This window comes from Gracilinanus agilis, chromosome 1, assembly GCF_016433145.1.
Source record: "Gracilinanus agilis isolate LMUSP501 chromosome 1, AgileGrace, whole genome shotgun sequence".
Classification (NCBI taxonomy): domain Eukaryota; kingdom Metazoa; phylum Chordata; class Mammalia; order Didelphimorphia; family Didelphidae; genus Gracilinanus; species Gracilinanus agilis.
Window position 1 is genome coordinate 86,056,692 of NC_058130.1, and position 22,365 is coordinate 86,079,056.

Consider the following 22,365-nt stretch of genomic DNA (forward strand, 5'->3'; position numbering starts at 1 on the left):
AGGACACAGTCATTCAGTGTCAATAGAATGTACCCATTTTACATGGGAGCAATGAATCAAAAAGTTCTTTTCTCCAATTTAGTAACTTATGAAGTGGTTAACAGTAAATTACATACATCTTTTATTTAGAGATCTCCCCTCTATAGACCTGACTCTCTATCCTCCGAGCCACTTAGCTGCTCCTCCAGGATCATATCTTCATCTGTTTTAACTCAATATGTCCTAAACACTCCCCTTCCTACCTTCTCTTTTACTGTCAAGGTCAACACCATCCTCCCAGTCACTCAGGCTCACAACCTCCAAATGTCATCCTCAACTTTTCACTGTTCAGCTCCCCTGTATCCAGTCTTTTGCTCCAGCCTATCTAGTTTACCTTCATAATATCGTTTACATATCCACCCTCCTCTTCCCCTGACACTGCCACCATCCTGGTGTGAGCCCTCACTACCATACTGCTAACTATTTGCAATACCTTGCTAGTTGGGTTGATTCTCTGCCTTAAGTCTTTCCCCAGTGCAGTCCAAGCTCAACTCAATCATAAGGGCTATCTTCCTAAAGTATAGACCTGACCATGTCGTCCATCTACTTGATAAACCCCAATGACTGCTTATTGCCTTCAGGATCAATTCAAAGCCCTTTAGAACCTACCTTCTCACCCTACCCCCACCCCATTTTCCCAGTATTCTTATACCTTTCTCTTATGATCTGGTAGCACTAGCCTCTTTCCTATTTCTGAACAAGACATTCCAACTCCAGACTATTCATTTTTGCTGGATGTTTCCCATGCCTGGCATGCTCTTTCCCTCTTCATCTCCACCTCTGGGCTTCCTTCTGGTCCCAGATAAAATTCCACCCTCTTCAGGAAGCCTTTCCCATCCCCCTTAATCCTAGAGCCTTCCCTATTTTCCTCTTATCCTGCATATATCTTGTTTGTACATAGTTATTTATATATTGCCTCCTCGATTGGATAGTGAGCTCCTGAAGAGCAAAGACTGCCTTTTGCTTTTTTGCTTTGTTTTCTTTATGTCCTCAGCACTTGACATATGGCCTGGCATATAGTAGTAGGTGCTTAGTACGAGTTTTTGACTGATTTTGTATATATTGAGTTTGAGATCCCTAGGAAACATACAGATGGAAAATGCCTATTAGATAGTTGGATATGTGGGGATGAGAGTTTAAGAGTGAGAAGTGGGCTGGATATGTAGATTTGGGAATCATCTGCTGTGAAAATGATTATTAAATATGCGGGAACTGATGAAATCTAAATTAGAACTTAGATAGAAGAGAGTACCCAAAGTGGAGCCTTGGAGTATCCCCTATATATGAAATAATACAAAAGATACTGAAAAGGAACAATAAGATAGGAAGAAAAACCCCAAGATTTTGTAGTTGCTTGATAAGGGATAAGCAATCTCCTCACTCCCATAATACTTTGTTTATATTCTTGTATTAATCATGTATTGCCCTTATAGTTATTTGTGATTATGTCTTGCTCCCCATGTTGTGAGCTCCATGAATGTACCTTGGTTCCTAATCCAATCTCCAACTGATCCTGGCATAGAGCAGGTACATAATGTTGAGGGGAATGCTGGAAACAAAAGTAAAAAATACGTAAACCAGAAGCTCCATCTTCAGCCATATGATAAGCTGGTTCCAAAACTATCATAGCAACAGAATTCATTAGTTCATAAGGAAGAATTATCATGCTTTCCCAATCTAAGTATATCAGCATCTGGAATTTTTTTGAATTTATTTTCCTCCTCTCTACCACACCTACTCCTTCCATAATTTTCTGTTTGATTCATAGGTTCATCTCCTTTCCTATGATTGGGGAGAGGGGTGGTTTCAGGGGATAGTTGTAAGGGAGTAACACTCCAACAGTGCCTAAACCATGATTACTGGCTTAGTAGCTCCTATTGACTTAATTGGGTGGGAGTTTCCTGAAGGCTGACAGAACATATAACAGAATTGTACTTCTGTGGCACTATAAAGGAGAGGACTGGGGATTTTAAGGTAAGTGTAATATAATACCAAAAAATACTGTGAATTGCTTGATATTGGCATGCTTTTATTTTTTGTTTGACTTTGCCATTGTAGCAGTACTTCAAGTTCATACTTAGATATTAGATTATTTATTATAATATCATGAGTTAGAATCTTTACTACTAAACTTCATGGAAATGCCACCATAAAATTTAGCTGTTATGACTAGGTGCACACAGTGACTTTGGAATGTTTTTCTCTTGCAGGTTTTTAAAGTCATATTCTTTTAAGGCTGAAAGGAAAATGTCATTCCGTAAAGGTATATGCTTTCTCCAAGTTGTAGCTTTTTAGAATTGGTTAAATGACAAAGAAAAAAATTAATTTTTTCTCTTTTTTTTTTAGTGAACATCATCATCCTAGTTCTTGCTGTCACTCTCTTTCTGCTAGTTTTGCATCATAACTTCCTTGGTCTGAGTGATTTGTTGAAAAGGGAGGTCTCAGGTACAGTGACCCTAATTGGTCCTTATAAAGTAAATCACAACTCTGACTGCCATTCTCTTTCATTGTCATAGTGGATTAAAAGATGATAAATGTAGATCTTTAACCTTTTACTTCCTTTGTGGAGAGGGAAGGGTAAGGAAGAGAAAACTTTTGTTATTGTAGAAGATCTTAAACACTTTGAGAAGAAAAAAGGAGGGAGGTCCACTCTCTTTTTCATAGCCTTGGTTTCCTTAGCTTTAAAATGGGAGTGTTTTCTATCTCATATTGTGAGAAAAGTGCTTTGCAAATTTGAAGGTACTACATGTGTATTAATAGGTATAGGATTGTTATCCGATTGCTAGCATAGACTTGCAGCATAGCAACACCCTCAGCACAATCTCAAGTCCACTGAAATCCATTGTCCACACTCCTTTCTCTTTGGGCTTGGAGGACTGATGCTTTAGAACAGTGATTGGGAACCTTTTAGAGATGGAATGTTGGGCCCCATCCCACCCCTCAGACTGTGTGCCCAGCCTCTCCCCTCACCCCATACAGGGAAGGGAGGAAGTACTCTCATTGGACTGCTTAGCAGAGGGGCAAGTGAAGGGAGGAATGTCCTTAGTGAGTGTAGAGAGGAGGGGAGTGGCCCGAGCACTCCACACCACTCCAGCTCTGCCACCTGTGAGCTGGCCACCTTACTCATGTGCGTTCCTATTGGGCTGTGGGCAGAGGGGAGGGATATGTGAAAAACTGTCTTTAAGTGTGGTGAAGAGGGGGAGGGGAACAGCTCCACCCAAGTCCCCCTGCCTTTCTAGAAATTAATTCTGGAGGGGAGAGCAGAGGGCAGCCCTGTGCCCACAGAGAGCACTCTGTATGCCATTTTTGGCACCCTAGGTTCACTATCACTGCTTTAGAATGTTAGAGGCATAAAAAAGAAAGAATAAGAAAAAAAAGAGAACAAGATTACTGTAACAACCTACAGAAAGGTTTTATGGCATTTGTCATTCCTTTTCCTCTTGTCTTCTACACTTTTTCATTTCCAGTGGTTTTGACCATTCTTGTTACCTTTTATCATTCTTTCTTCCCTCTGCAGATCCAAATCTTGTGGGATTTCAGCCACTAGCGTTTGTGCCTAATGCCCCTAAAAGCTTGCTCTCTAGGAGTGAAGAGGAGATTCCAGTAGTCATTGCAGCTTCTGAAGACAGACTTGGGGGCACAATTGCAGTGATGAATAGTATTTACCATCATACTCACTCCAATGTGGTTTTCTACATTGTTACTTTGAATGATACTGCAGACCATCTCAGGTAAGTTTGTCTCAATTCTTCATACCATGCAACATGGGAAATAGAATCAGGAAGACCTGGAAGGCCTTACAACTTAATGCAATAGGAAAAGAGTTTTCCCCCAAGGAAAAACTTGTATTAAATTTAAAAAAGTTTAAAAAGTTTAAAAGCTCATCTGAGTTCAAAAATGTTTCGGGGGCAGCTGGGTAGCTCAGTGGATTGAGAGCCAGCCCTAGAGACAGGAGGTCCTGGATTCAAATCTGGCCTTAGACACTTCCCAGCTGTGTGACCCTGGGCAAGTCACTTGACCCCCGTTGCCCACCCTTACCACTCTTCTGCCTTGGAGCCAATACACAGAAGTTAAGGGTTTTAAAAAAAAAGTTTCACTACCTTACTCTCCAAAGGTAGCTGTTTCTAGTTATTTCCTCACTATAATCCAGTGCTAAGATATAGTACAAAATAAGCAAACAGGTCAGACATGTGATCTATCTACCTAGCCTCACAGCTGCTCTTGGAAGGTTCTTATACAGGACTTCTAAGTCCAAATCCTTCAGTCTTGCCACTGTCATAGCCACTCTTTACAATGATGTTTGGGGGCTTTTCTTCCTATCCCTATTGACCCCGTGGACCCCAGCCCAGCCCGGAAACAAATAAAACTTTAAAACTATGAAAATTACATAACTAAGGGCCCAGAGCAAACTATGTACACCATACATGTAGTTAGACTCTTCTTTGGGGACTAGACACTTTGGCACACAGTTTTTCCTGAGTTAGAAAATTGAGGAGACAGTGTGTTGAGTATATAGAGGAAAAAATGAATTGGTGGTTTCTTTCCCCACCCCAAAATTCTTAGTTTTAACATTGCCTCAGTTTCCCCCTGTACCCCTTCCTCTCTCAGAATAAACCCATATATTAAAAATAAACCATCTTCAGTAAAATTACTGATCAATACAGAGGCTGCCACACACAATGCTCCATACCCATGGAACCACTCCTCCTCACCCTCACCCCACCCCATGCTATTTCTGCAAAGGAATACGGACATATTAGTTCTTTGGGACCAAATTTGTTCTCTGCAGTTTTAAAAGTATTTTATATTGTTTTGGTTGTTCTTTTTATTTACATTGCTGTATGTATTGTGTGCTCTGTTTACTTTATCATTTCATGTCTTATAACATGCTTCTCTGTATTTGCCTATTTTCACAGCACCATAATGGTCTGTTGCATTTATGTACTGCAAATTTAGCACACCCTCCCTCCCTTTCAAGTTGTTGATTCATTTTCAGATAAAGCTGAGCCCCTCATTTTAAAGAAAAATGATACCTATAGAGGGGAAGCTACTGGAACACTCACTTGGTAAGGCAATGTGAGTGGAACTGGAGGAACCTTGTTTTTCTCAACTCCAGTGCACCTCATTGGCTGTGTCCTTGGATGAGGTCTCAGAGCTTGCTCTGACCAGAATTTTCCCATGGGACTTGTCAAATTTTAGACTCGGAGACTTGCAGATGTCTTTAGTGGAGGAATCAGCATATTTCAGCATAGCATTGGCTGCAGTAAAATTACAAGAGCTGAACACCAGATTCATGGCATCATAGATGAAGAGTTAGAAGGGGACTCTCACTTTATAGAAAAATGAAGCCCAGAGAAGGGTTGCCCCAGCTGACAAAAGGTACCAAGCATCAGAGATGGGATTGGAGCCCAAGAATCAGTGCTCTTCTGCCTATGCCTCTCCTACTAAGAATATTAAATATTAAGAATATTTTCTACATGGGAACCCCTGGCACTTCCTCAGGACTCTATACAGTAAGTAGGTAAACAATATTGTGTCCCTCAATTCTTCCTGCACAGGCCAATAGAATATACACTGAAATACTTGGTGCTAAGTTGTCTAACAACACTTTTTTTTTTAAATTGAAACATGATTATTTATATCCCAAGACTGACATAACATTTGATGCTTTACTCTGGTCAGATCCTGGCTTAGCAGTGATTCTCTAAAAAGCATCCAGTACAAAATTGTGGATTTCAACCCTCAGTGCTTGGAAGGGAAAGTAAAAGTGGATCCTAAACAGGGGGACTTCTTGAAGCCAGTGAGTACTGTCCATCATTTATGTTTCAAAGCTGGTACACAGTAAAAATATTTTGGCTGGGGAGGTATACAACAAAGGGTGCTTAGGGATTCTCTTTTAATAGTATAAGTCTAAAGAAGTTGCCAAAGACTGTGTACATCAGTGTGTATACATGTCATGATTATGACGTGGGCAGCTTTCTGTAGACAACCATCTCTAGACCACTGCACAAAGATCTATTAAACCTGTTTTATCTAGGTCTAGGAAATTAAAGCATTCAGCTTTTAAAGTGCTATGTAAATATGTATTTGCAAGCCAAATAACATTTCTTCTTTTAACAGTTAACTTTTGCAAGATTCTACCTGCCTAACTTGGTTCCCAATGCGAAAAAAGCAATATATATGGATGATGATGTTATAGTACAAGGTACTTTTTTTCCCCTTCATGTTCTCAACCTTTATCCATCTAACTGAACTCGTCTTAAATTTAAACAGTGAGTGGAAATGACTCATTTTCATTGAAATCTTAGTGCATTCAAGGCTTCTCAAGGCATCTTTTTACTCTTCCAGGTGATATTCTTGCCCTTTATAATACACCTTTGAAGCCTGGGCATGCAGCTGCTTTTTCAGAAGACTGTGATTCAACTTCTGCTAAAGTTATTGTCCATGGAGCAGGGAATCAGGTGAATCATCCTTATCCAAATATATTCCCTACTTTTCACACATAGCTTTAATTATTAGGACCAGTGTCAATGAAGAGCTCTAAGCAAAATTATCTGGTTCTTTAAATGCATGTTTATGCTGTCCTCTCTGCAGACTTCAAAAATAACCATCACAGCACAGGTAAGTTGCTCAGTGAATAAAGCTAGGTCTGGAGACATGAGGTCCTTGGTTCGAATTTGGTTTCAGACACAGCTGTGTGACCCTGGACAAGTCATTTAACTGCCATTGTTTAGTCCTTATCACTCTTCTGCCTTTGATCCAGTACTAAATATTAATTCTAAGACAGATCAGGGTTCTTTAAAAAAAACAAATCACCAAAATTAAAGCTAATCTGTTAGGTTCATTTTCTGTCCTATTTTCTACCTTTTTCATTAAAATATTTTGGTGTCTATAATTATCAGTAATTGTTTAGAGAGCTGTTTCTTTCATCCCAATACAGAAGTGCATTCTCAGGAACAAAACATTCCATGTTAATTTGAGGCTTGCCTATAAAGTATTTCAACAATGTAGCTGTCAGTTTTGATTCCTTTTGATCCTTTTTGTGGGTTGGGGCAGTGATTAGCAGCTTGAAAAATCATCAATTTTTTGCACACACAAAACTTGTTCTGTTTAAAAATTAAACTGTGCATTTTGATTCTGTTCATAGTATAATTATGTTGGATTTCTGGACTATAAGAAAAAAAGGATTCGAAATCTTGCCATGAAAGCTAGCACCTGCTCTTTTAATCCTGGGGTTTTTGTTGCAAATTTAACAGAATGGAAACAACAGAACATTACTTACCAGCTGGAAAAGTGGATGAAACTTAATGTAGAGTAAGTATAGAAAGACAGTTTGTTAAAAAGAGTTGCAGTGAGCATTTAATTAATTCAAAATCTGGGGCTTCATTAGCATACTACTGTAATGGCCTTTTTATTTGTCCCTCCAGAGAAGAATTATATAGTAGGACGTTGGCTGGCAGCATTACAACACCTCCTCTACTTATAGTGTTTTATAAACAGCATTCAAATATTGATCCCATGTGGAATGTTCGACACCTTGGTAAGTAATCAAATAATTTTAAAATTTTAGAACACAGGACACTAAGCATATCTTTAGAATTACTAACAATTTCTTATTATTAATGGAAGGTTCTAGTGCAGGAAAACGATATTCACCGCAGTTTGTGAAGGCTGCTAAACTCCTACATTGGAATGGACACTTCAAGCCATGGGGAAGAACTGCTGCTTATGCTAACATTTGGGAAAAATGGTATATTCCAGATCCAACAGGAAAATTCAGCCTAATCCGAAGACATGGAGACATTGCAAATGCAGTGTAAAGTAGAATACAGACTACCATTCTTTTCTCAGGAAACACTGACAGTCGGTATTTAGTTGGGAAAATGTCTTATGTGTAATGGTGAGAATTTTCATGGTGAAACACAGGAAAACCAACTTACAGCAGCTACCATACCCAATTATTATGAAGTTCTCCAACATCATCCCAACTAGAATATGAAAACACTTTATATCTGCCTTACTTGAGAAAAAGTATTTTGCTAATTATATTGCTACTACAGAGAGAATTTTGACAAGCAGAAGTGAATGATGTGCCTTCCCCTTCTAGGACTGATGAGCCATCTTGCAGTTAAATGCTGTTTTTTTGTTTTACTTCTATAACCTGTGGCTTTGTTTGACACTTTACTTTGCATGAAACCCACTTGAAGCATGTTTACATTCTATTAACTTAGTTTAAAATACACTACCAGTTATGGTTTCTTTCAAAAAGTTACACCTCTTATTTTTGCCTTAGTTAAAGTTCCCCAATACTATTTAAAGATGGTTTTTCATTTTGTTCCAAAAATAAAATTGAAAAATATGGTTGATCTTCAAAGTAGATATTATTTTGCTTTAACGATTAATCAGAACCAATATCGTTTTCAAACCATTATGTTAATGCAGACCACTCAGACCCTTACTTGAGCTTCAGTTTCATCTATAAAATGGGGATAATGCCTCACAAGACATTATGAAGCCTAAATTGACACAAATTAAGTCTGTGGTGACAAAGTATTTATTACAACTACCTTTCATCAATTTCAGTTCACTTTTACAAAAACAAAAACTTATCTCCTACTTATTGTTCCATATTTTTACATATTTACAAATAACTATACATGTTTCTCATACCATAATCATTTTTGATGTAGTATATATACACAGTATCTTACGTCAAGGTAACTCCAGAAGTAAATCAACAGTGATTCAGGAATATCTTTCATTATACATAATCTGTATTAAAACTGTAAGTGTCGTCATCTTCCTCAATTATTTTATCTTTAAGGAAAGACTTTTCTTCTCTAGTATCAAAGTCTTCACCTTCATAAAAAAAAAAAAAAAAGAAGAAGAAGAATTTGAGAAGATGCCTGCTAAGTCCTAATATTCAAAAGTGTAGGGGCAGCTGGGTAGCTCAGTGGATTGAGAGCCAGGCCTAGAGACGGGAGGTCCAAGGTTCAAATCCGGCCTAAGACACTTCCTAGCTGTGTGACCCTGGGCAAGTCACTTGACCCCCATTGCCTACCCTTACCAATCTTCCACCTATAAGTCAATACACAGAAGTTAAGGGTTTAAAATTTAAAAAACAAAACAAAACAAAAAAAAAACACAAAAACAAAAGTGTAGGCCCGATTAGCTTTCAACATACCTGGTTGGAACTCTTTCAATGTTATTTTCTCTACTTTAATTCTTTTGTTTCCTAATCTGCTTCTTTCCTGAGAGGAAATATTAAAGGTTCAATTAGCATGCTAAAGAAAATAATCATGTAAACACAAGACCAAAACTTTTCTTCAGTAATCAAGTGTTATGCTCCTTTGCAGTGGAGTTCATGATACAATGTGATTAAAGGGAGAAATCTGGTATCAAAAACTGCTGACATTTATCTACTGAGTGAAATACCATTAAAAAAAAAGCTACAATTAAGCAAATGAGACACACACCCCCCGTCATCCCAAACAACAAAGATTTAAATTTTATTAAAACAATAAAATCTATGATCTCACACACACAAAGTGTAAATCACAAATTTATTCTATAAAATATCACCAAAACATGGTAGGATAAGGCCCCTCCAAATGGAATTTTCAGAAGGATCTAAATTTATTCAAAGGTTAAAAAAAAAATTGAGAACTGAGATAAGAGAATAACATTTTATATCAAGATATATGCACACATAGCGGGCAGCTGGGTGGCTCAGTGGATTGAGAGCCAGGTCTAGAGATGGGAGGTCCTGGGTTCAAATCTGGCCTCAGACACTTCCTAGCTGTGTGACCCTGGGCAAGTCACTTGACCCCCATTGCATAGCCCTTACTATTATTCTGCCTTAGAACCAATACCCAGTATTGATTCTAAAACAGAAGGTATGGGTTAAAAAAAAAAAAAGATATATGCAGTTAAAGAACCAGAGAAAAATATGGTGGAAATGGTTTGGGGTGGGGATTACCAGAGGAAAAAAGTGACGTTGTAGGAGTTTATATACTATAAACCTCATGGTTAGAGATCACAAATCTTGGAAACAAATGTAAGGTAGTAATGCCACATCTTACTGTCTGAAGTAGAACTAGTAATTATTTGATATTTAGAATTTCCACAATCCAAAAAGTTAGGGAGAATGAACAAGTGGACATTCCTATTCTCAAATTCTTAGGAAGATGGGCCTTGTGATAGAAAAAGAATCACACTATTGTCTCACCTAAAATTTGGGTGAAGAGTTCTCAGGAGCTAAGGTTGAGTAAAGTATTAGACAAGAAAAAGAAGGGAAAATGAAGAGGACACAAAGCTACTCAACTCAAAATGCTAATTTTCTTCTGGGAAAAGGCAAGACAAATCATTGAAAAGGGAGTTGTTGAGATTAAGTAGGAAAAGACAGAACATAGAGCTGACTGATACATTCAAGTCACCAGGCCCAAATATTTTTATTTTTATTAAACCCTTAACTTCTGTGTATTGGCTCACAGGTGGAAGAGTGGTAAGGGTGGGCAATGGGGGTCAAGAGACTTGCCCAGGGTAACACATAGATGATATATTTAGATTTGCTTATCTCCTTGGAAAGTCTCTAGTGAAGTACCCCATGAAACCTGGCTTGGTGCTGTGCTGTTTAGCATTTTTATTTATGACTTAATTGATTATCTACACTACAGACGACCCAAACCTGGAACAGCTAACATATTAGATAACAGTTCTATTTTATAAAAGTCAACTTGAAAAAAACCTACGGAAATTCTAGTGGCCAGCAAATTCAATAAATCAACAGAGTGGTAAAATTGCCCCCAAAAGTAATGTCATCTTAGGCTGCTTCAAGAGCAATAACGTTCAGCTAAGGTAGCTGACAGTCTAGCCAGAAGCAATTCTCCTACCTCTTCACTGTTATATTTATTTCCAGGTATGGTGTTGTCTCAGGAAGCTCATCAGTAAGGTTGAAGGCCAGTCAGAATAAAGATCTTGAGATTAAGCTATATGAAGGAAGGCTTTAGGAACTAGGAAAGCATGGTCTGAAAAAGTGAGGGCCTGCCTAGGGAGCACCCAGTAGCCATCTCCTGCTCTGGCACCAGAGGGAGAAATAGGAATTAAAATCATCTCCAAAATAGGATAGGTTGCCTTGAGAAAGTATTGAGGGGATATGGAAGCCAAGTAATGATTTGATGATCTCTTAATGCAGTACACTGTATTTCATGTGTGGGTTGGATTACATCAGTAGTTTTTTGGCATTTTGTGTCAGACTAGTGAAGCCTATGGACCCCCCTTCAGAATATTTCTGCTGCCTATGCTTAATTGACAGAAATACTTGAAATGAAGTAAATGTTCGATTTCTCTTAGAGGTTACTAAAAATTCTCATTTTTTTCCTCATCCAAGTTCATGAACTCCCTGAAATATATCCATAGAGCCTAAGTTAAGAACTCCTAAACTAGTCAATTTCTTCTGATATTCTAATATCTAATTCCCTCATTATGCAAATGGAAGAGACCAAGGGTGTCCTAGGCATAGGCAGATCTTTCCTCATTAACCACAGCTACAATACCATAGCTAGTTACATGTTTCCTTTTCTTTGGAATATTACAGTTTTACAAGTTGGCATTGAAGGGTTTTTGAAAATCTATGGAGACTTCTACTGATTGCTTAAAACTTAATCTAAAAAATCAATTTTACCTCAAGATCATTTTCATCACCACTGTCCTCATCTTCTTCTTCCTCTTCTTCTTCTTCTTCTTCTTCTCCTTCACTCTCTTGTCCTGGTAATTCCTCAGGCACATCTTTTTCCTCTATTATGCCATTGGTCAGACCAGAGCTTTGGAAAAGGATGCTACTTGACAATCTGGGACCCCTGATGGCTAGCAAAAGAAATCTAATGAATCATTAATAGATCAGCATGAAATCTAAACAAAACAAGCAAGCACAGATTTTACTAACCTCTAATGGCACCCACATTGTTTTTTTCCAGTTCCTCTAGATTAAAACCTTGCTGCATATCTGCTACAATACTCTCAGTAAGATGTGAAGAAAGAGTCAGTGATGAAGGAGCCTGACAGTAGTAACTCATCTTAGGGCTGGTTTAAAAAAAAAAAAAGATAAAATTTAATAGCTAATCAATACTATTAAGTTTTCAACAGATGAACTAAATAAAGCCTTTACCCTGTCCAGTGAGACCAAAACAGCTTGGCAGCTTCCTCTACTTTTGGTATACCACCTTTCCGCACCATCCCTTTCTTCTGTGCTAGCAGGGTTAAGAATTCCTGAGAATCTCTATAGCTTGGGATGTTGTATCGTAACATTAGCTGAAACAAGAAAAAAAAAATTGCTTCATCTGGTCTAGCATATGTTTTGTCAAGAATTTTAAGGTGGCAATTTTGTTAAATCCAAATAACTACAATATCATTAGATATGCAGTTATATAAGACAAAAGATAATAAATGACTCAAAACAAGCCAGCACTGTTTATCTGCTTATCCAGGAATGTCCCTGTTTTTTCATTTCCTTATAAACAAGAAGTCAAGAAATTGCCTTTTCAGTGCCAGAGAAAAAAACAACAAAGTAACTAAATAGATCCTCATCTCTATCAAACTAATAGACAAACTAAACTTGTACATTCAACCATTATCTTCAACTAGATGGTTCCAAGGACATTTATCTCTGGCCGAAAAAACTGATATCAATATAGAAGGGGCCTTCAAGAGCTCTGAAGAAAAGTAGAGATTAATAATGAAGCTACTGAAAACAAAACTGTAAGAAACTATATTACCTGCTGTTTATTACAGTATTCCAGGATTGTAGTTACTGAATCTAATGTTTCTCTTTCTTCAATATTTGTGGGACTTCTCAAAGCAAGAGCTAGTGCAGAGTTAGAAGGAGATGCAATAATGCTTGGACTATTCAATATTGTGATTTTCTTGTCGATATGGACAATTTGCATGTATCTACAGAAGAAATAGTAATGCATAAACACTTTGAATCTTCAAAGAATGAAGAGAGATGAATACCTAAGCAAACATGAAGCTCAGAGTTGGATTGAAGAAATTCAACATAGAACATCAGATCCAGTTTGTCATCATATGCTTCATGTGTGAATGACAACTCAAACCCATACATATTTTCACACAGAAAATCTCATTTATAGGGAAAAACATGCCAGGTCTTATGATATTCATATGTAAACAAAAAAATGTGATTACAAGTTCTACCAAAGCCATGATATTTGACATCTTCCTTTAACTGAAACCCTTAAAGAGGAAGAAAAATTAGGATCAACTTAATTGTATTCAATTTAAAAGGTTATGATATCAAAAGTTACAACTTTCTCCTTGAAATATTCCCAAGAGCCCTCAAACTTTTCAGATGCTTACCTTGTAAGACCCATGGCTGGTCCAGTATGACACACATATGCTTGTTTTAAACTATTGATTATGCTACTTTTGCCCACATTTGGGAAACCTTCAAATGAAAAGAAATAGAAATATCTCATTATTTATGATACAAATAACTCATTGGAAACTCAAATAGTATAAAGAAATCTGCATTTTGTGTACAGAAAACAAATACTGACAAAAATAGATTTTATGGGAAGTATGAAATAAAACTGGATGAGTCCTGTTCAGAGTGAGATCAGAGTTGGATCTCTTATCATCATTTTAATAATAAGACCATTTCTATCTTCATTTCTCACCCAAACAACAGTCAGAACAGATACTATGCCAGAGACTTCAATACTAATCTTAAACCCTAAAGGGGTCATTAACAGCAGAACATTTTGTGGTAGCAAAGAACTAGAAACAAATTAGATGCCCTTAGACTAGAGAATGCAATGGCTTAAATTGTGATACGTGAACATCATGGGATATTACTGTGCTCTAAAATCCAACCAGTAGGATGAAAAGAGGCTGCAACAATGTTAAAGGAAAGAACCACAAAACAACCAAAATGTAATATGCAACAAAACTACAAAGAAGAGAAATAAAGACCCCACCCCAACTCCTTTGCAGAGGTAGGAAGTATGGGGGGAAGGGGAAGTACATTGCATGCATTTCCAAACTTTTTCAATGTATTGTTTTTTGCTAACTCTTTCCTCATTTTTTCCCCCTCTCCCTTTCTTTAAAAAATAGCATTTGCTCTATGTGATGGCTCTCTTGGAGGAGATAGTATTAAAATCGTTTTTTTAAAAATAAGGCAGATTAAAATCAATTTCAACCATTAATTTTTTGAGGTACCAAATAGTTTGTTTTCTTCAAACTTAATAAGGAACAGTTACATGAGACTAATAATTCACATCTACACTGTGGGTATTCTTTCCAAGCATTTCTCCCAGCACCCTTTTAAAGGTAAATACCCTTTTGTCAGCAACCAAATTTCTGATTTCATTTCCATAGAAAAGTTGCTAGTTATGATTACATAAACTCACCAATCACACCAACTCGAATGGCTTTGTTTTTAGTCTCACAAAAGCCACTAAGGAGTGTCAAAAGGCTCTTTCCACCCAAGCATATGCCTTGCCTGCTGACGTCCAGCTTCTTCTTCCCTGGCTTTAAATTCAAACAAGTTAGTTACCTTCTTGGTTGTCAATTATCTTTATAAAGAATGGGATACATTCTAGGCAAGAAATAACAGAACTGACTCAATAGCAGAAAAGTGATATCTAGACTTAGAACTGATGCAGTGGCTAGAACACTGGGCCTAGAGCTAGATAAGACCTACATTCAAATCCAGCCTCAGGCACTTACTAGCTATATAACCCATGGCAAGTCACTCAACCTCTCTCTATGCAAAACAAGGAGAGGGATAATAGTATCCCCTACCTACCTCCCAGGGTGGTTTGAGGATTGAATGAGGTAATATTCACAAATTTGCTCCTTTTTCTATCCTATGTATATTTGCACATTAAAAGGCCCAGAAGCACCTGGCAGTGTCTGCAATGCAGACAGTGCTTAATAAATGTATATTCTCTAATACACATATATACACATTTACCCTGACTCAAAAATAGTATACTACAGAACTGAAAAGAACAACCTTTATTTCAGTCTCCTACACTCTTCAAGTAGTCATGATTCCCCTTCCTAAGCCAGTTTAATTATGACTGGTCCCTCTCTGTGAATAATAAATGACATATAATTCTGTGATTCCTTTTACAAGTTACTATTATCTTTTCCACAATCCATCTAATCTCCAAGCCCATTCCCAAATAGTGGACAATCGTGACAATACCACCATGAGTAAGGTTAGCATAGCTGGTTTCAGAAAAATGACAGTATTTAAAAATAATCAGAATTTCTCTAATCTCTTTGGGTGAAATCAGAGTTGGATCTGTGATCTTCACAATTCCATCTAGTTTTCAGTGTTCATCATATTTCAACCCAAATAACAATTAGATGGAGAACTAAAGAAACCCAATAACAAAGGGTTCTCTTACCATCTTTATTTTTTCTTTTCCAAATGTTGAGGCTCTAAAAACAACTGTTGGGAATTCTTTCTTCAAACAATGGACCCATTTCTCCAAATTTTCTTTTGGCACTAGATCTGCAAGCAGTAAGAAAATATACACAAGAAAATTTTGGAAATTGTCGAATAGGATATATGTATTTCCTGTAAGAGTCACCCTTACCTAGATTCTGACTCTGTCACTATCCTTAGATGATGATTTTAATTCCCTATTCCTAAGCAATATAAGATTGGTGTCCCAGGTTAATTTTGGTTTTAAGTGTCACTTGGTGATTTCTCTAAGAAATAATTTTGGTTAGTTTATCTAAGTTCTTGGTTTGAATTTTCAACACCAAAAAGACACAGGGAATTCACATGCCATCAACAAGCACTTATTGAGCTCTATTAAAAGACTATCTATTAGAAGCTACAGATGAAACAGGTGCAAGTTGTCCTTGACCTGGACAACCTATCTAGTCCGAGACAATCTACAAAGGAAAAAAAAAATCAGGTTAATTCATACTTAAAGAGCATAAAGTGCTGTGAGCAGCTGTATGCCAAATATACTACTATGATGTTAAATAGCATCATCTTTGGCAACCAGAAAGAATGAACATTTGCCTAGGCCGAGGTCAGAGTTGGATCTTACAGTCTCCAATGGTATTTCAGACTGTTTAGATGTTTTCCTCATACCTCATATATACAAGACATAAAGGTAATTTTTAATGCAAATCTATAATTTACCTGTTTTATTTAAGACAAGCAGTAGTTTTTTGTTTCCTCCAGTCTGAGTAATGACTTGTTCCACTTGGGGACATCTACATCCTAAGGGATCTCTGGCATCCAAAACTTCTAGCAAAACATCCGATGTCTCAATCACCTAAGGGAACAGAGGTCAGAAATATACAAATGCTTAGAGATCATTATGTCTAAGTCTAATTTTGAACAGAACCATCCCCAGTTCCTTTACCTTCCTTCAGTTGCTCTAGTTTGACATATATTCTTATTAAAACAAGATACCTAGAACCAAACATTATAGGTGTAGACTAAATGAAGTCAGACCTCTCTATTAATATTAATATAACTTAAAATCATTTATCTTTTGTGACTCTCACATCAAACTTCTAATGCATACTGAGTTTTGCAGTCTACTTCACCCAATAAATGGGTCATGAACAACAAATTAGCTATAATCTTAAAAAAGGAGAACTGCTTTTCCAACCCCTTCTACCTAAATTTCAACAGTATTTTCAGTTTAATTTGCCATGATACTGACTTAAAGCTCCACTTATGACAACTCTAGCTGGGTAGGTCAAGAATTTATAGTCACACTATAAAATATTCAGATATTCTATTATGGATATGAAAACTTTTCACTTTTTTTTTTTTACATTGTAGAAGAAAGTACAACTTTTATCTTTTTAATAGCAGTAAAAAAAGCAGCTCATTCAATTGAGAAAACCTGGAACCAAGAGGATCTGAGACATCAAAGGGTTTTTCTTCTGATGTTGGTTAGAAGTAAAGAACACAGCACAAAGCTACCTACATTGTGTTAAATTAATGTTTGTGATAAGCTAAGGAGTAAAAATTAAATATGCTTCTTTAACCTTTATAAAAATCAAGTAGAATCCATCTGATGAATTGGGAAAACAGGCACAAGAAAGGAGTTGTGCCTCTCTTAGACTTTTAGTTGGTAAGTCTAAAGTCCCTTCTAGGTCTATTTGTATGATCCTACATGGGAACATTTAAAAACTGCTTCTAATATAATAAGAAGGAAAAACTAGCACTTTTTGGGAAAAATACCTTTTGGAGTTCTCTACAAAATGATTTCTTGGAACCTTGCTTGATTGTCTTGCAAGATAGTTTTGTCTTTCTTCTCACAAATTCCTAAATGAGAGAAAACCAAGATAAAACCAGAATTTGAAAGAATTACATAGAAATTAAACAAAATGACTAATAAGAGCTCACCTTTGTATAGTACCTTTTGGTTGGCAAACACTTTACAATTCATTCTCATTTGATCCTAATAACCTTGAGGTAGGTGCTATTAATTACTTCCATTAGACTGGAAAGCTAAAGCTCAAAGAAATTACTTGCCCAGTTACACTGCTATAAATTATCTGAGGAGGGGTTTTAACCAGGGTTTTTCTAACTACATGTCCAGATTTTATCTTTGCAGTGTCTAGATTATATGAATGTACTAAAACTTGATGAGAGAAAAAAAAAGAAACCAGAATGGCCTGGTCAACCAACTATATACTGTTGTTCAGAAAGTAAGCATTTTCCATCCATTTGTTTTCTTTATGGACTGTTGATACTAATTTCTTTTGACCAATTGTGGAGCTCACTGAGGAGACCCTATATTGTTCTGATGCTTGATCACAATTGTAAATTAAAAACATCAATTGGAGAACCTTACTATTTAGGGCAGGGGTTCCACAGACAACCTCCAAGGGGTCCATAAATATTGATGAGAAAATTACATCTTTTATTTCTTTTGTAAGCCTACATATTCCAATTTATTCATTTAAAAACATTATTCTGAAAAAAAGTCCAGACTTCACCAGGATGATTCAAAGAGAGACAAGAATCCCTAATCTAAGGAGGGACTACTCTTCCCTTTTGACTCCTTGTGGAACCATCTTTCATTACAGTGGTAACCACCTTTGGTGAAGACAGATGCCTCTTTATTTTATATTCAGCATTAATGATCAAACGAAATTAGTTATCTCTTTCAAGGAAACTTATTTGTTCTTTACCTCTATAGGAAAGACTTCTTAATGGAAGGCAGACTTGACGGCTGTGTTTTGCTCTAACACCCAAATGCTCTTTGGACAATAAAAAGTTGAGATACACTTTTATACTTTATACTGCTCAGTTAACTACATGTTTATAAACACAAACTTTGTTGTAGGAAGAGAATAGAGAAGGGTAAAAGCATCTATACAATGCCTAATGTGTGCTAGGAATGTGCTAAGACTTCTACAAATATCTCATTTGATCTTCAAAACCACTTCTATTTACTTCACTACCTGGTTGTGTCCAGATATTTGTGAAAGCTTACTCAATCCATTCTTTTTATTTTCAAAAGCATTCTTATATATGAGAAAGCATTTGAATCAACAGTTCATAGAATGTTTAACTAGAAAAGACCTCAGAAGTCATACAATTTAATCCTTTCATTTTACAAATAAAGAAACTAGAACCCAGGAAGGTTAAGTGAATAGTTGAGTCCCACAGGTAATGTCAGAAATAGGATTTGAAATTTGGTCTGCTTTTCCCATAGTCAATATTCTTTTCACTATATACCAACTATCCAGTCCTCTAAATTGTCTTTTAGAGGTAGTTCTCATTTCCAATATAACATTAGTTCATATATTTCGAGATAAGAAGGGACTTCAGACTCAATCTAGTTCTACATTTTACAGTTGAAGGATCTGAGGACTAGGTGCTAATGTAATCATTTTTTCCATTCACATATAATTTTTTTTTATTTGGATGAAAAAGGTTTTAAGAGGCAGGCAGAAAAAAAGTGCAAATCATGTCATTTTTAATGGGAGGGGGGGATCCAATTCAATAAGCATTTATTAAACACCTATTATGTGAAAAAAAGCTATGCCAAGCTCAAAAAGAAAGACAAAAATTTAAACCTGCCCTTAAAATTCTACTTGATACAACTTTTAAAGAGAGAAATTATAAACCCATCACCTCATAGGTAAATGAATGCTGTTAAACTGGACGGGGACACCATGTTCTTAAAAATGAGTAACCCAACTCCCTCCCTTCAAAAATAAAGCCAATCCTACTGTTTTTGCTGGTTCTGTCTTTGATGAAGCAACATCACTTTCATCTCGCTTTCGTTTCTGTCCTTGTTCCTTTTGTTTATTAAGCTTCTGCTTCTGCTTTAGTTCTTCAAGCTGTTTTCTCAAGTCAAAAAAAAAAAGTTTAGAATCATTAATTATGTTATTACCCTATTTAAAAAAGAATATCTACTTAAATCTTCTTAAGAATGCCTAGATGAAGCTTCTCAAAGGTTATTAAAAAAAACAAAAAACCTTCCTTTTTTTGACAAGTCTTACCTGCTGCTTTCTTTGCTCAGCTTCTCGAAGAAGGGCCTCTTTGAAGGGGGCACTATTAGGCACACCAGGATCTTTCTTTGCCTTTTTATGACCACGTTTCTTGGCTTCCTTCCTCACTTTCCGGTAATGCTCCCGGACCTATTTTAATAAAGCCATTTAATTTGATATATAAATTTCCAGTTGTGTCTAATCCAGGAAAATAACTTTTTTTAAAATATTAACCTCCAAGTCATATTCCAAACACTACTGGACTTTGAAGGCATTTAATTGAACTCTTACTAAGGCAACAAGTAAGGTTAAAAGTGGCTGCAGATCAGAGAAGCCTGATGTCACACTTAATCAGACACAGTATCACCATCACACCCCAGTACATACACAGACCCAACAAAGTTTCTTTCTCACACCAAAGATTAGACCCACTCCCCTCTACCTAAAAGAATATTTGGGAATAGCATAAATTTATGCCTAGAGGGTCTTTTTTTAAACCCAGAGGGCCAAGTGCCCACTGCCTGCCAATAGCAATTTTTGTAGGTGCTAAAAACCCATTCATTGCTTATTTACTGTAGGGGATAGAAGTTCATCCTACATACATTCTCAAATGCTGAAGCAGAAGACCCACCTTTTTCTGGATTTTAAACCGCTTATGACATGTCATGCGCTTACTTGCTTTTTTTAATTCTAGGAACAAAGAAAATTCATAAGATCAGAACAAAGGCTCTTACAGGTCCATTCTGTAATAGCTGAGAAAGTCAGCTATTACAACAAAGCCAAAAGAGATAAAACATGTTCTTCCTATCCATATATAGCTAAGATCAAATCACTACAAAAAAGACCTAAGCACTAATTTAAGATTTTAAGAAGTCTATTTTAAATCAGGAGACCAGATGAACTGAATTCATTTCCATTTTCCACCTCTATGCCTTTGCTTATGCTATTATATCTATAACATTATCAACTCCAACCTGCTCCTCCCAAACCTGAAAGGCCTTCAAACCCCATTAAACCATTATCCATCCTAAATAAAAATAAACGGCTTATTAAGTATATTATCATACACATTATAAATTATATATTACAGCACTTCTAATTTTCACACAACTTATTTGGGTATGTCTGATTTCCCCTAATGGTAGATTACAAATTATTTTTGCACTTAGGCTGCACACTGTACTGGGAAAGAGCATTAATCAAAATCGGAATCTTATTCGCTTTGTAAGCACACTCTATAAAGTCCCTGAAACTTAGATATTCCTTCTCTTTTAAAAACTGACAAAACAATACTAGACCTACCATCTTCACAAGACTGCTAGGAAAAGTAATTTCGAATTTTAAAGGGGTGTAAATCCCTCTAAGTCCACAACCCTTGTTTCATTAAATTTCTTCAAAGAATCATTCACACTTTAAAGGCTGCATCAGGCAGTGATGTGCCCCCTCCATCAGGGAGAACAGGACCGCTCCCAAAGCCCCCAAGACAGACCCACCTCCGTGTTGTCCGCTCCTCGTCCAAAGCCACGCCCCGGGAACGAGGCGAAGGGCTGGGATTCGAGGCTGGGATCAGCCTACCTCCCGCTTGGGGGTCTCCCCGCTTCCCCTAACCTCCGAGGCCGAAGGCCACCCGAGTCCCGCCCGTTCTCCGCACCCTATACCTCCCCACCCCGGGGTCTGGAGGAACAAGTAACGCCGCAGGCGAAGGAGATCCACTGTCTACAAATGAGGTAGACTTTCGAGGTCCGGGCCCTCTTGCCCACCCAGAGATCCCAACACTCACTAGGCCGCTTCATGGTTGCAAAGGAGAAAGCAGCTCCCACGTCCAGCCGCCTCGGACGCCACGTGCAGACTGAAGCGCAGAGCCGTCACGACGTAAAGACGCTGCCGTAAAGCAGCGCGCCTGTGCCAGAGCCTCCTGCCCCGCCCCGCCCCGCCCCGCGCCAGAACCTGGCCGGGCTCGCGCTCGCTCCTTCTCGGAGCTGCTCGCGCCCCCGCGCCCTTCTCTCTCCCTCTTGCTCAGCCCTGCCCCCTCACCCCAGGGCGCGCGCACGCGCACGGTCGCGCGGGGCCGGTCTCGCTTGGCGGCCGTGCGGCTGGGTTTGCGGCGGCGGCGGCGGCACTAGGAGCGGAATCGGACCTGAGCCGAGAGGGTCTGAGAGCAGGAGCGGGCCGAGCAGCGGCAGCGCCAGCCTTAGCCGTGGCGGCCACAAGACGGGGCGCGGCGCCGGCGGTCGGGGACCGCGGCAGGGGCTGCAGGCGGCGGAGCAGCTGGGTAAGGCCGGAGCTCCAGAGAAGCGGTGGTAGCCGAGGAGGCCGCGGCCGCCGAGGCCGGGTCCGCTCGGACCGGGGCCCCTTTGTGTGGCGCCTCCGGGAACCGGGATCCCTCCCGGCCCCCGAGGGCCAGCCGAAGCCGGGGGACCCCTCGCCGCCTGCCAGCTCCCCTCGTCCTCGGAGGCCCCCAGCCGAGGACGGCCCCCCATCCCCCACCCTCCGCCGAGGTTGGGGTCCCCCCTCTTCAAGAGGTACCCTTCTCGCCTCCCCGCCGACTCGGATCCTCCTCCCATGAAGTTCCTGAGTTTCCTAACTTCCCGTCACCCCCCACCCTTAGTCTCCCAGGTCGGGCTGCGTGGGCCCCCCTCTATCTCCAGTGCCTCTGTCTTTGGCTCTGTGAAATGGGGATGAGCCCCGCCCGCCTGGCTTCGTCCCGCGCCCCCGCACCCACGGGCTGTGCCCTTGGGGGTCCACGGCTTTCCCGAGTTTGGGGAGCCTCTGCCTGGTGTCCAGATGTCAGTTTTCTCGGGACTTTCGCTGCCTGGG

General features: G+C 38.6%; 2 protein-coding genes and 4 non-coding genes across 6 annotated transcripts; 1 reads left to right on the plus strand and 5 right to left on the minus strand.

Annotated features, from left to right (window-relative positions):
• Positions 1-2,273: 2,273 nt before the first annotated feature.
• GLT8D1 (glycosyltransferase 8 domain containing 1) lies at positions 2,274-8,413 on the plus strand. The gene is made up of 9 exons (XM_044656913.1): positions 2,274-2,302; positions 2,386-2,484; positions 3,557-3,770; positions 5,722-5,839; positions 6,160-6,244; positions 6,388-6,500; positions 7,187-7,353; positions 7,467-7,579; positions 7,669-8,413. Exons 1-9 carry the CDS (start codon positions 2,287-2,289, stop codon positions 7,857-7,859), a joined length of 1,116 nt encoding a protein of 371 aa, XP_044512848.1. The 5' UTR covers positions 2,274-2,286; the 3' UTR covers positions 7,860-8,413.
• A 162-nt stretch (positions 8,414-8,575) lies between these two features.
• GNL3 (G protein nucleolar 3) lies at positions 8,576-21,387 on the minus strand. The gene is made up of 15 exons (XM_044656914.1): positions 21,329-21,387; positions 20,180-20,238; positions 19,561-19,698; positions 19,288-19,398; positions 17,285-17,368; positions 16,226-16,361; positions 15,474-15,580; positions 14,466-14,586; positions 13,414-13,501; positions 12,813-12,987; positions 12,206-12,348; positions 11,984-12,120; positions 11,723-11,904; positions 9,224-9,290; positions 8,576-8,898 (listed from the first exon to the last, which is right to left on the minus strand). Exons 1-15 carry the CDS (start codon positions 21,339-21,341, stop codon positions 8,801-8,803), a joined length of 1,659 nt encoding a protein of 552 aa, XP_044512849.1. The 5' UTR covers positions 21,342-21,387; the 3' UTR covers positions 8,576-8,800.
• LOC123232808 lies at positions 13,058-13,134 on the minus strand. The gene has a single exon (XR_006505311.1). It is a non-coding gene; the product is annotated as a small nucleolar RNA SNORD69 (small nucleolar RNA).
• On the minus strand, positions 13,660-13,731 carry LOC123232807. Its single transcript, XR_006505310.1, has one exon. It is a non-coding gene; the product is annotated as a small nucleolar RNA SNORD19 (small nucleolar RNA).
• Positions 15,344-15,422, minus strand: LOC123232825. Its single transcript, XR_006505323.1, has one exon. It is a non-coding gene; the product is annotated as a small nucleolar RNA SNORD19B (small nucleolar RNA).
• Positions 16,101-16,177, minus strand: LOC123232806. The gene has a single exon (XR_006505309.1). It is a non-coding gene; the product is annotated as a small nucleolar RNA SNORD19 (small nucleolar RNA).
• Positions 21,388-22,365: the final 978 nt, after the last annotated feature.

Bases quoted from the DNA above. Each gene is read 5' to 3' on its own strand.
- GLT8D1 (XM_044656913.1), top strand. The intron at 6,501-7,186 runs GTGAATCATCCT...TTCTGTTCATAG, and splicing joins TCCATGGAGCAGGGAATCAG to TATAATTATGTTGGATTTCT. The intron at 7,580-7,668 runs GTAAGTAATCAA...TATTAATGGAAG, and splicing joins GTGGAATGTTCGACACCTTG to GTTCTAGTGCAGGAAAACGA.
- GNL3 (XM_044656914.1), bottom strand. The intron at 16,362-17,284 runs GTATTTTTCCCA...CTGTTCCCTTAG, and splicing joins TTTGTAGAGAACTCCAAAAG to GTGATTGAGACATCGGATGT. The intron at 8,899-9,223 runs GTATGTTGAAAG...TTTTTTATGAAG, and splicing joins ATTGAAAGAGTTCCAACCAG to GTGAAGACTTTGATACTAGA.